Raw genomic sequence first — 14573 nt, 5'->3', positions numbered from 1 at the left:
ATCATCCATAATGTGGGAGCCAACACGCACCCCAGGAACTACCACCCCATTAAACTAACTAGCTTTGTCTGCGAGGCCTTGGAGCGTATCATCATGGAACTTATAAACAAGGACATTGGTAATCTCCAAACTCTGGACCCCACCCAGTTCGGATTTGTAAAAGACAGATCATGTCTCCTAAGCCTGACTGACTTTTTTGAAGCAGTCAGTAAAGCTGGACGAGGGCAAGGTGGTTCACACAACCTATCTAGATATCGCTAAGGCTTTTGACACCATCGCCCACTCTGGAATTATAGATAAACTCACTAAACTAGGTATAAATCCCTATGTCACAAGATGGGTTGCCATCTGGTCCACTGACAGAACCCACACTGTGAAAGTAGCAGACTCCAAATCTGACTTCAGACCAGTGACAAGTGGAGTACCACAGGGTTCAGTCCTGGGTCCTCTCCTGTTTGGTATCTACTTTTCCTGAAGTACAGGCTAACACAGAAGGTCTTTGGCTAACAAAGTTCGCAGATGACTGCAAACTAGGAGCCATACTTGAAACTCCTAACGATGTGGACATCCTACTAAAGGGCCTCATTGAGACAGATGCCTGGTGTCAAAGCCATGGCCTCAAGCTCAGTGCCAAAAAGTGCATTGTCATCTCCTTTGGTAAAAATTCTGTACCCATGAGCTACCACATAGGTGGTAGTCTACTTAACACCGAATGTGTGATAAGGGACCTTCGGACACAGGTGGAGAGTAGTCTCTTCTTTGATAATCACATTGCCACAGTAGTCAGGAAATCCTTCTACGTGGCACACCTCATCACAAAAGTTTTCTCATCCAGGAAAAAAGAGGTCATTGTTCCCCTCTACTCGTCACTTATTAGATCCATTATAGAGTACACCGCCCCTTTTGGTGTGTACCTCACAAGACATCTACAACAACTGGAAAGTCCGCAGAAATACCTCACAAAGGGGATTATCGGCCTCAAACAGATGCCCTATGCAGACCTTCTCAGAAAACTCTGGCTTTACTCGTCGCATATCGCCTACTCAGAGGCAATCTCTGCCTAACATACAAAGCTATGTCAAACCCAGAGCTGTTCAACATGCTCCACTTAAAGAAATCCCAATCCCTTCGAGCTACACGCTCTAGGGACCTAAACCTTGTCACCACAATAAACAGAACATGCTAGAGGGATAAATTCCTGTCCCAGAGACTTCCCATACTCTGGAACAAACTACCTGTCTATATCAAACAAAGCTCCTCATTAGCACTCTTCAAGAAAAATCTTGATGATCGGATGGGAAATAGGAAATTCACCCCAGGGATCACCTCTGTGACTGTGCTCGACAGGGGCACAGGAAAATAATTTTCTTGGGTGGCAAAAGCCAGGGTATCTTTTTGGCTAGGCTTCTATAGGCCTTAGGCCCGATAGCCTAGTACCTATCTATGAACCTGTATAGCTATATACATACATAATTAGTAGGATTGTAGGGAATGCAAGGGGGACTTTTCCTCTGCAAAAAAAATGTTTACTTTTGTTTAATTCTGAATAGTTTGGTGATTGAGCATTTGTTCTTAATCACTTTGGGTTTGATATTTTATGTTTTCGAAGAAAGAACATGCACCTCTATATAATATATGTATATATATAAAATGTATATATAAAATATATATATATATATATATATATATATATATATATATATGTGTATATATATATATATATATATATATATATATATATATATATATAAAATATATATATATATATATGTGTATATATATATATATATATATATATATATATATATGTATATATGTATGTATGTAATTATAATCACTAAACAGCAAGGCTGCTGTGCTTCAACTCATGACTTGGTCCACCACCAAAGTGCTTATTTACATTGCACGTTCTGTTTCTGCCATCTTCATTTAGAATTTGACATCTTAACTGTGGGTTAAGATGTCACCCTGGTCTAATCTCCTTGTCTCTGGATAGAGGCCAACAGTAAGTTAATTAATTCCAAACTAACATATACCCTCTTACATAACCCTTACCTACCTCCTTACTAGCATACCCTCACCATATAGGCATCCGTTGTACTTGAGGACAAAACTGAGTTGGGTTGCATGGCTAGCCTTATACAGACCCTAATGGTTCATAGCCTAGTACAAATCTACAGCTGTTCTTTAACTGAAATTCACATTAACTAAATTGTTTTTAATTTAGAAACTAACATACCTAATTAGTAGAATTACAACACACCCCAAAAAGGCAGCCAATTTCATAAGATGCCAAGAGACTTCTCCTCAGTAGTCACATATTTTAAGTCCTTGGTTAGTTTTTGTTTTATGGCTTATTCTGGTTCTGTTGCTTATGTGTTATACAGATTCTTTCTTCATTATCACTTACCGATTACGAAGCACTGTGAGTGTTTCTTACTTTTTGTGAACATCTGCTGTACTATGTTTGGTGAAACTGAGCAGAATGGCTAGACTTGGTGTCTGACTACCTACAGGGGGCTGTTTATCCTTGCACCTTGATTAGTTTCCTTACAGATGGCATGAGTACTGTAGAGATATGCCATGGATTATTTTATGGCTGCATATATGTTGTATTAACACTTCTTATTAGGCCTGTCCTTAGTATGTATTGCTTTTTAGGTGATAGTCTGCTTGCTTCTAGTGAAGTACACCATGCCTTAATCATCATGGAAGCATATTTTTCTGTCATTGTGAAGCAACATTTTTTCCCTTCAACTTTTCCTTGAAAAGCTAGAGACTTTTAAGCAATTGTTGATGTGGAGCTCCTTAAGGCACTCCATTTACTGTATTTATGATATTGTTTCCTAGACAATGTACTGATACACTGCAGTGACTAGAATTCACATTAGCAGTGTTTGCTACAAGTTTGTTGACTGTACAGAGGATCTAATGCGGAGTACTATAAATTAAATGAGGGCAAGGGTTGGCCCTTTGAATGGCTGAGTGAGCTCTCTTTCTAACTTGTCAGCTGTGATCTCATGTATGACTGCTGTTATAGTAGAAAAAGAAGTTGGGAACACCTTTGGCATTGAAGAAACAGTACTGCTATGTAGTCAGCCTGATAAAAGGATTGTTTATAGCTTCTAAAGTCTGTTTTATTTTGTTCTGTGAAAAACAAATTGTAAGGCTAGTTGGGTTTCCTGGGTTCAGAGACCTTTTCTTTATTGTGCCTCTCATGGAAATCAGATGCATATTGAGGAAAAGTTACTGTGATTCAAGAAGTGTGATAAAAGACATGGTATATTTTTGTAATGAGTGATTTATTTATTTGAGCTCCGGTAACTGTTTCATTAATCTAGTTGATGAAGTGGACTTTTTGTTCTGTGCAGGAAGCAATGGACCAAAGCATGGAGAACCAGAATCGTCAGTACATCTTGGAGCCAGTGTGCTGCTCTGCTGTTCTCCACAGAAACCATGCAAAGGAACCTTTAAGATCTCGAAATACTCCACGAATAGAGTGTGATGTACAGCTGGAGACAATTCCATTGAAACTCTCACAGGTAAGGAATACATTAAATGTATAGCTTACATGGATTTGCTTAGGTGCAGTAATGTTTCATCTCATCAGTCGTGGGAAGCACATTTGTAGAATCCGTTTCTGTTCTGATTGTTGCAACCATGTAAACTTAAGGCAGTGATCTAGAAATGGAAGAAAGTAAAATGTGCTCCAGCTGTCAGCCCTCTTTTGTTTTTTGTATATACTGTAGTGTACTGATTTTAAAAGTTATAATAATTTTTATCAGAAGTATCAAGTTATATTTTTGAAATTAAAAGGCTGCTGGTATAGATGCCTAGAATCTGGACTATCACTGATATTTTTCAGTTTCCTGGAAGTAAGGGCATTGCTTTCAGAAAGGAATCAATATTTGTATCGTAAGGGCTTTGCTAGTTTTGCAGAGGCAGCTGCCATGCTGTTGAGTGCCTACAGTTGTAAGAAAGCAATGCAAAGATTGTATTCCTTGGTTTGGGTAGGGATTAGTGATTTCTGGTGCTGTTCTGACCTATTTGTCTCAGTTAAGGAAGTGTAGTTTGCTAAATGTTCATGTGTTATACAATTGTGTTTGTAGTGGTGATGGAAATCGTTGTCAATCTGTGATGCATTTGCTCTCTGTATTAATGCTACTATGTGTTTGATGACATTTGGTTGATGGTTCCTTTTCAGATTAGTACTAATATTACATTGAAGTGGATGAGGTATTCTTTTTTGTGTAGGTACGGTGGTTTAATAGTGGGGGTATATGCAACATTACCGTTGCATAGCAGAATATGAAGATAATGTGGATCCCATAGATGTTGGGTATAAACAGATCTTCTTTGTGTTTGACTGTTGCAGTCATCACCTGTGGGTTATCCCTGCTGTGGTAGCCCTCGGCCGGCCCGAATACCAGAGTCAGTGTTTTTCTGCGTCGGCTGCTGTCACTTGCTGTCTGATGTCAGGTCGTCAGTGCTATAAGAGAAGGCAGCCGACACCATTACATCAGTCTTTCTTGCCGTGGAGCCTGTAGCAGAAGCAGCTCGCAAGTGTGCAGGTTGGTCACTACTAGAGTTTGAATTACAGCTGAAAATGTCTAAAGCGAAGTACCCCATTGGGGACCCTTTTTTTCTTCCACTAACCGATTTCTGAAAAAGTTAACAATTGACTTGCCTGTGGAAAGCAAATAACACACTGAGACTTCCATTCATACTGCATCACTTGTTTAGGCCCAGACCAAGGCATCCCCCATTGCTGGTTCTGTGCCCTCTTTAGCGCAAGAACTATTCATCGTAGAGCTTTTATTGTAGCCAAAATGGTGTCTGTCAGCAAACAATCCGTAGACATTCCGAAAAAACATAAGGATAAAGATAGAGACAGACCACACAAGGCTAAGCCTTCCGCTGACTCTACCTCTAAGCAGGTTGTCAGTTCTCTGGAATTCAGTGAGGTATCTTTGCAGCCCCCGATGCCTGATTTGATACCTTCGCAGGCCTCTACTGAGACCCTTTCAGAGTCTGGTATGCCACAGAAATCTTCTCCGTCTTCCGAGCCGTTGGTTGTCTCTGCCTCATTTGGGTCCGGAGCCGCGACGCATGCACCAGTTTTAGAGGAGGTCTTTCACACTACTGAATCTAGACAAAAAACGACGTCTTCTCCTCTGGCTACTGTACATCTTTCAGACAGATGAATACTCTTAGGTTAGGCCTAGAGACATGGCTACTCTTAGGAAAACTACCTCTAGCCACCATTTTACTCCTGCTCCTCCACCCCAAACTAAAATGGCGGAGGATCTTATCACCCTTATCAGGGGTAGTCAGACCACTACTTCTAAAAGGAAAAGAGTCCTTTCTCCTGAAATACTTACAGAATAGGATTCTTAGGAGTCGTATTATTCAGATTTTGAAGAGGAGCAAGTACGTCTGGCTGCTTATGAGAATTCAGATGCAGAGGAATCCATTCTTTCTGCCTCCCCACCAGAAGATCCTTCCTTTGGGGAAGCCCTTCACACCCTCAGGGAACATTTCCACTGGGAATCCCAGGACTTCCCTCAGTCTAAGAAAAGACTAAGAGACTTTCTAGAGCTGTTACAGCATAGACCCTTGGCCATCCCTCCAATCTTAGAGGTGGTTGATGTTGTCTTCCATGAATCCGGCTTAACTCCTGGCGCCCTCCCACCTGTTCCCAGAAAACCTGACATGTATTACAGCGTACCGGATTCTCACAAATACTTGTACAAAAATCCTGCTGCAGACCTGGAGGTCATTACACAGGAACCTAAAGGAGCTAAGACTAGTTCTGCAAAGAACCCTATTCCTTCTGACATGGACTCCAGAGCTCTGCACAGATGGGGTAAAAAAGTATACACCTCTGCAACCTTAGCTATCAGACCACTCAACTGTCAGTTCCACATGTTAAAATATCAACAGCCCACTTTGGAACTATTAAAACAAAAGATTTCTACCTTTCTTGACTGCTAGTTCGAAAGAGTGAGCAGATTTACTGCACTCTTCTTGTTAAGTGGCTAAACACTCTTTACATTGTGGATATGATGCCGTAGAAGCCTCAAGCAGTGCAGCAGTGTCAAGGTCTGTCATTAGGAGACATGCATGGTTGAAGGAGCAACCTCTCCCTGATCATGTCAAATCTAAATTATTTGATGCACCTTTGGAGAAGGACTGCTTGTTTGGAGTAAAAGCAGAAGAGGTGCTTAAAAAGGTTGAAGACAAAGCAAAATCTATGCAGACAGCAAAATATTTCCTTCAGGTACAACCTCCTAGGTTCAGCAGGAATTTTCCCTCAAAACACTGGTCCTTTCCTGCACCTAGCAGATAGGAGCAAGCTAAGCCCCTCAGGGACAGACCACCCATACTTCTATTCCAAGGACAGCGTATAACCAAATGGTGGACCACTTCCACTCCAAAGGCAGGGAGTTCTAAGCCATCCCGCTAGGGTAAAAACCCTCAATGACTCTCTCTCCCCCATCTACAATATTTTCACTCACCAAATACTTGGAGGAAGGCTCACCCAGTGGTTGTAATAATTGGCTTTCTGCAACTAAGGACCACTGGGTCTTAGAGATCTTTTTTTCAGGGGTACAAATTCTCCTTCTAGTAACTCCTGATTTCAAGAGGGTACTCTTACCTCTAAATCACTGGGCAGAGGCATTAAAATAAGTCCAAGCTCTCTTATCCCTAGTGGCAGTAGAGCCTGTCCCCTCAAATCAAACAGCCAAAGGCTTTTATTCCAGACCATTTCTTGTCCCCAGGATAGAGGCACTTGGCGCCCCACCCTGGATCTACTTATGCTGAGCACCTTCCTGGCTGTCCCCAAAAATAAAAAAATGCTAACTTTGCAGCATCTGCTAACTATACTGACAAAAAATGCATGATTAGTTACCCTACATCTAGAAGATACCTTAGCCCCGGACATAGCCTTGGACGGATAGAACAATATACAAATTTACCCTTATCTGGACGACTGCCCCATTGAGGCAGATGGCAAAGAATAGCTCCTCAAGGACTTCCTCTTTGTCAAACCCCTCCTAACCCCCTCAGGGTGCCCCTTCATCTAGAAGTAATCAAGGCAAACACCCTCCAGGAAGATAATTTTCTACGGAGCACTGCTGGACTCAGCATCCAGAATGGCCTTCCTATCCCCAGAAAAGCAGAGCTTCCTGCATCTCTGTTTTACCCAGCCGGCTTCCAGAAGTCACCTCGCTGAGATGAAGTTCCTGCAAGCCTTGAGGCACTTGGCATCTTGCATCCTTCTAATTCCTCTGGCCAGGCTCCACATGAGAAAACTTCAGTGGTACCTAAAGAACCTATGATGTCAGCTCTCTCAACCTCTAGAGATCGCTCTACCTCTGATCCCCTGTGTAAGGGATGAGGTTCTCTGATGGGCCGGGGCCTGTGCCACTGACTCCTCAGACATGGCTTGGGGTGCTCACCTAGAAGGCAGGTGGACCCAAGGTCTTTGGGATGCCCAGCACCTTCCCTTGCACATCAACCAGAAGGAAATGATGGCAGTTCAAACCCCATCTCAAGCCAGAGTTCTTATCAAAACAGACACCACCACAATAATGTGGTACATCAGCAAACAGGGAGGGACCCAATCTTACCCCCTGTGCAGGGTAGCCATAAACCTCTGGCTGGCAGCTTCTTCCATAGGACTACACCTGGCAGCCCAATACCTACCAGGGATCAGCAACACCCTGGCAGACCACTTAAGCAGAAATTTACTGGATCCCCACAAATGGCAGCTCCACAGAAAAATCTTTGTACAAATCCCTCAGGCGTGGCAGATCTCCGGAGCTGGATTTCTTTGCTTTGCAAACCAACCATCAACTAAAAAAAAATTCTGTACCAGGGAGTATCACCACCTAGCATTGAAGGTGGATGCCTTGACCTTCCCCTGGAACACCCTCTTTCTGTACACATTCCCTCCTCTGCCTCTTATCCCCAAAGTACTGATCCAAATAACGGAGGAGATACCAATGGCCATCCTCATTGCCCCAGATTTTCTGAGACAACATTGGTACCAAATACTGCGCAGCATGACCTTACAGTCTCCCAGCCAGCTTCCACTGATCTCAGCCCTCTTAACTTGGGGGGGGGGGGGTGCTGCACCCTTACTTGCAGACTCTCAGACTATCAGCATGACTAATACTCTAAAGGCAACAAGGGGCCCCTATTAAAAAATCTGGTCCTAGACATTATCACAGAGGGCAGAAAGCCCAGCACCAGAAAATCTTAACGCAGGAAAATGGAATTGATACTGCTGCTGGAGCCAGTCTAGAGGGGGCAATACTTCACAACTTTCCACCCGTCTTATCCTGAACTACCTACCAGAGCTACTTAGTAGTGGCCTCTTCTGCTCTTGTATTAAAATGTACTCCTCAGCCATTTCAGCTCATTTTGATACAGAACAATCGCTGTTCTCCCACCCTTTGATTAAACAATTTCTCAGAGGGGCTTCTTATATCAGGCCTCCCAGAAGGCCACCAACTCAAGCCTGGGACCGGAATTATGTTTCAGGAAAAACTAACTTTACCGCCCTTCGTACCTGCTGCTTCAGCAGAACTAAGATACCTGTCCTGGAAGACTGCTTTTCTCCTAGCTATCACCTCAGCCAGAAGTGTTTCACAACTTCTGACACTGATGACCATTGAGCCCTTCTTCTTCTTCTTCCATGCAGACAGGGTCTCCCAGAGGACTAATCCCTCCTTTATGCCCAAGGTGTTATCTAATGTAACTCTCAACCAGGGCATACATCTATCCACCTTCTTTTCTAACCCTCAAAACAAGGGGGAAAGAATTCTGCACTCACTAGACATACACTGACAGCTCAGATGCTACTTGTCAGCTTTGCCCCAGGGGCAGAGAGGAAGCCCATTCCCTAACAAACCATTTCCAAATGGATATCATGCTCTATCCATTTCTGATCCAGTTTGCATGGGAACCCCCCCCCCCAAGTCTATTTGAACTCATTCCACTAGGTCAGCCTCCTCTTCCACAGCATTCCTCAGAGGAGTTCCCACCAGGGACATACTGGAAGCTGCCACCTGGACTTCTGTCCATACCTTTACCAAGCATTACCACCTACCTCTATTTTCTAAGGCTAGGACAAGGTTTGCCTCTGCAATTCTGCAGGGCATGCTGACCCATTCCTAGGTCTCTTACTAAACCTACCACCCATCTCCTAAACTTTGGGAATCCTCCCACAGGTGATGACTGCAACAGTGAAACATGAAGAATATAGTAGAGTTGTGTACACTTACCATAAATATAGATGTTCAAGTGTATTCACTGTTGCAGTCCTGGTTTCGCACCCTTCTTCCCCCTTATATCTTCTTTCTTTAGGGAGACATTAGTTTCTAATGGTGGCTTTTAGCCACCAGGATCACTTTACCATGTTTACTCGGGCCTCTGACTGGTTAGGGAAGAAAAACTGATGTAATGGCGTCAGCTGCCTTCCTTTATAGCACTGACGACCTGACGTCAGACAGCAAGTGACAGCAGTCGACGCAAAAAAAAAATTGACTCTGGTATTCGGGCCGGCCGAAGGCTACCACAGCAGGGATAACCCACAAGTGATGACTGCAACAGTGAATACACTTGAACATCTACATTTATGGTAAGTGTACACAACTGTTTTATTTGTTTCTAGTAAGACAGGCATCCTAGAGAAAGAAATGCTAATGATGTGAGTATTCCAGTGCCCTTAATGAGGTTATTTTAAGTTGTACTTCAGTAATCGTGACTGTGTGCACTTTTTAAAAGTAACTACAGGGTTTTCAGTGAAATTAATTATTCAGCTAGGAAATTAATATGTATGGTGGATAGGTGTTTTATTTTGGTACTTATTGTAGCAGATTATAAAAAACTGTTATCCCTTCATAAACAGCAGTAGTTTGTTCGTATTCAACATTGAAATGTTGTTTTTGTCATGCACCTGCAGTGTATCTAGGCATATTTCAGTAGAAAAGTCTATCCAGATCCAACAGTGGTAGTTACAGAAGAAAGTAAATTAGAATCATAGATGGTGTATATGATGCAATCTGGAAGTGTGTTTCGTAGCTGGAGAATTTTTAATACTCAAGTGCCTTCTTTATACAAATTTACAAAAATTCTTCAGACTAAAACTCTATTCTGCCTTTCTTGAAATGTAAATAGCCACAGCTATTAGTGTTTCTTCGGCAATAGCATAAACTAGACATATCATTAATATTAACACCATGGCACACTTTTAAACATGAGAAACAATTTTAAGCAATAAATAATTACTGTGTTAAAAGTTTATTTTAAAAAAATTCTTTAGACTTGATGTCTTCATTAATGTCGAGGAGGTTGCAGCATGCATCCAAACAAAAGCAGTCTCAGCACTTAAAGAACTTGTGCATAAGTTGAATTTAAACATTTTTTAAATAAAAATGAAAATTAATTTTATGTTAGACAAGAAAGATGCAGTAGTCAGTTACAGAAACCAAGTGTGTTTAATCTTATTTTCAATCCGGTCATAGCAAATTCTGAAAATGTTTTTGTGAGGCAAGGAAGAAACATTAAATAAACCACGTAGTGGAAAGTTAATCAAAAAGTAACCACTACATACAACCACAACGTATCAACCAGGATGCTAACAGAATGTCGGCAAAAATATTGAAATTTTGACCAAAGTTTATTGAAATACGAAACAAGGTAAATGCTTGCACTCTGTTATTCAAAGGACTTCTTCAGAACTGAAATAGAAAATGCTGCCCTCCGTTTATATAAAGTATGAAGTACCATAAGTTAAGAACCATCTATTAAGAACTGTCATTATTTTAGAAAATTTAAAGATGGATACCTCCCCTATTACTACAACTTGTATGCATAATAAATAAATGATACATAGATAAAATGTATATACACAATGAAATATAATAAAATGGGACTACTTCAAAACAATGAATTCCACTTACCCGAATCTGAAGTGATCGAGACGACATCACCGAACTTGCAAAACACCAACACAGCATATTACCGAAGTTTTTTTTAGGGAAAATGAACAATTAGCCAACAAAAAACAAAACGCATCATGTCACATCCACCCAGGTGAGAGGGCTACACCCCCCACCCCTCTGACTAATTATACCAAGTCTGATATCGCACTACAGCGGTAAAAAGGCAAATTTCCCAATGTTGGCCAACTGTTTGTTTTCCTTGTAAAATAAAACTTTGGTAATATGTCGTGTTGGTGTTTTGCAAGTTCGGTGATGTCGTCTCGATCATTTTGGATCTGGGTAAGTGGGAATTCATTGTTTTGAAGCAGGCCTAGTAAAACCGGTATAAATACATAAACAGTGAAGCACAGTTAACCCTAGGGGAAGCATTATATACTTGACAACCGGAGAAAACTGATATCTATAAATAAATAACTATAAAGCTGTACTGTTACTACAATTTAGCTGATCTTAATTTCAGCACAGGCACTACTGAAATCAATTTGTTCAACCTTGGGAACCTATTTGCTTGTAAAGATAATTGCCAAAATAGTTATTTATATTCAAGCAAATCTTCCCAGTGGCCACCTCTAGGGTTTTTCTGCAATTGTTCTACAACATAAAATTTGAAGTAAGTATTAGCACAAGTTTTGGCATGTTTAGCTAAAGAATTAGTATCTCCATTATGTAGTATGTCATAAACATGCTCGTATACACATTTTCTAGGGTCCTGTCAGCTTTCCCAATGTAAAAAGTGCTACATACACAAATACTAATGTATACTAACCCAGAACTATTACAGTTATAGTAACTCTGCACCCTATGTTGTCTCTTCTGGCTATTAATTACTATAACCTCCAAAATTCCTACATAAGGACATTGTTTACAGTTGCCTCATTTATGAGTGCCTGTTTTACCATTCATTTTATTACCCTTAGGAATGTTACTTAATTCATACAAATTTTTCAAACTCGTACCCTTCTATTATGAAAAACTGGGGGGGGGGTTGAATATTTCCAATACACCAAGGAACTGTCTAAATATATTACAATATTTACAAATAATTTTTGTATTATAAAATACTCTGTTATATTCAAACAAATCCTTGGGAAGAAACTCTTTTTATTTTCCTCTCCTACAGATAGGGTTGCTACCTTTGCAAATGCCCAAAGTGGGACATTTTTGGTACAAACGTCAGATTTTGCAGGCCAAAACATACCCATGACCAGTACAAAGGACAGAACTTCACTTTTTTCGCTAAATAAAAGCTTAATCTTATAGCATTTTAGTTGCTTATTCTGTTTCTTATAACATTTAGGTGTTTCAGATGCAGAATAACTGTTTTATGCAACATGACATACAGGAAAAAATTTTGTCCTAAATCTCAGGACATTTGCCATTTTTACAATTTTTTTGCAGGACACAACTGCCCAAAGGGTTCTCTTGCAAAGTGGAACAGGTGGTAACCCTACCTACAGACCTGTTGACAGTGGATACTCTGTGGTCTGCATTAATCTCATATCCACCGAGAATAGGGAAATATCGAGTACCCCAGCCATTGGTTACTTAATTAATATTCATAAACAACTGATTGGGGTAATTTGAAGAAACATGTTCTGTAGCCTTTCACATTCAGAAACAGAATCAACAAAAATAGAGTTAATTTGAGCTGCCCGTACTAATTGACACTTAACAGTACTTCTTTTTTGGGGTATGGGATGCTCACTACTAAACTGAAAAAAGGAGTTGCTGTAGGTTGGTTTATGGCATATTTTAGAAGTAAATCTCCACAACAGTGTATTATTGCAGAGAGAAATATCCAAAAAACTAAATTCAGGCTTGGAGATTTGAGAAGTAAATTTAAGAAAATGTGTAAAGATAGCAAAACTTATAATATGGAGAATTAATAACAATTTTCCCCCATTCATACAGCACTAAATTTGCAAAAATAGGGGGGGGGGCGACTAGCTCCCATTGCCACCCCAATTCTTTGCTGAAATATTTCTCCTTCAGAAAACATATAATTGTATTTTAAAACCAATTCCATAAAATTACTAATAAGACGACATTCCGTATTGGACAAAAATTCACATTCAGTAGTGGCCTCCTCAAACCATTTTAAACCTATATCTTGTGGAATAACCATAAACAGTTCAACTGTATCAATAGTAGCAAAAACATGCATCCTTTCTATACCCTAAATTCATTCTATATAAAAAAAAAATCCAGTGAATTCCTCAATATACGCATATTAGTAGTGAGCATCCCGTATCCCAGAAAAGAAGCATTGTTAAAGGTCAGTTAGTATGGGCAGCTCGAATAAAGTCTATTTTTTGCTGATTTTGTTTCTGAATGTGAAAGGTTAAACGTGTTTCTTCAAAGGGGTTACCCCAATCAGCTGTTTACAATTATTATTAATGAAGTAACCAATGGATGGGGGTACAAGATATTTCCCCATTCTCGGTGGATATGAGGTTAATGCAGACCACAGTGTGTCCACTGTGAACAGGTCTGTAGGAACGGAAAATAAAAGTGGTTTCTTCTCAACTATTTTTTGGAATATAATAGAGAATTTTGTAGTATAAAAAATATTTGTAAATATTGTAATATAGCTAGACAGTTGCCTGGTTCATTGGAAATATTCAAGAATCCCTCCCTAGATGTCCTTCAAGGATGCATCTGCAGTCTTTACAAATGGGTTGTCCTGTCGTCAGGCAGCCCTTCGGTCGGCCGGATTCCAAAGTCTGGGTCTGGCTTCGGCTGGTGTCGCACTTCACCCGACGTCATTGCGGCAGTTATTCGGGTATAAAGGCATCAGCCGACGCCATTTTCCTCAGTCTTTCTTGCCACGTGGCGCCCGAAGCAGAAGCTGTTCGCAAGTGCCGGTCGGTCAGATCCAGAGATTACTACTACCGAATACTTCTTCGAAGACTTCTATAAAGCTAAGTACCCCGTTGGGGACTCTTTCTTGCCTCAGCCAATGTCAGAGAAAGTTAATAACTGTTTATCTTGTGGGAAACAAATACCTCATAAAGATTTCCACTCCCATTGCATACATTGTTTAGGCCCAGACCACGACGTAGCAGCTTGTCTAGCCTGTTCTTCTTTTAACCGACGGACGCTTAGACGTCGGTTGGACTTTGCTGAACAGATATTCGGCTCCGATTTTGCCTACATTATGCCGTCGGATCCTCCGACTACGCGAATTACTAAAAAACGCAAAGAAAAGGACCGACACTCGCGGTCCGCGGTTTCGGCCGAAACCGCGGTTAAGCAAACCACGAGTGTCTCGGTTTCGGCCGAAACCGAGCAAGCGGTTCTTTCTTCAGCCGATAACTTGCCTTCCACCGAGGCCTCTTCTAGCCTGGTAGAGACGGCCTCTGAAATCCAACCTTCTGTTGTGGTTTCACAGGATTTATCAGACACCATTCCCCTGGATGTTTCAACCCCTGCACGTGGAGCTGCTAGGCCTCCTCCAGCTATGTCTATTAAGGCCTTTGCCAGGGCTAAAGCAGCCAAAACAACGAAACCTGTGCCTGCCAAGCCCCCTTCTCACAGGCCCAGCACCAGCTCCCACAT

The 14573-nt window shown here is 41.1% G+C and overlaps 1 protein-coding gene across 1 annotated transcript in view; it reads left to right on the top strand.

Moving 5' to 3' along the window:
• Positions 1 to 14573, top strand: part of VPS13D (vacuolar protein sorting 13 homolog D) — a 3321573-nt gene that overhangs the window by 242689 nt on the left and 3064311 nt on the right. Inside the window, exon 8 of the mRNA XM_044060428.1 lies at positions 3372 to 3542. Within this exon, the coding sequence (XP_043916363.1) occupies positions 3372 to 3542 (171 nt within the window). The remainder of the gene's footprint in view (positions 1 to 3371; positions 3543 to 14573) is intronic.

The sequence above is a fragment of the Protopterus annectens genome, chromosome 2.part0 (genome assembly GCF_019279795.1).
Source record: "Protopterus annectens isolate FY-2018-M chromosome 2.part0, PAN1.0, whole genome shotgun sequence".
NCBI lineage: Eukaryota > Metazoa > Chordata > Ceratodontiformes > Protopteridae > Protopterus > Protopterus annectens.
The sequence above is the reverse complement of the archived record's forward strand: the minus strand, read 5'-3'. Positions and strand labels throughout refer to the sequence as shown.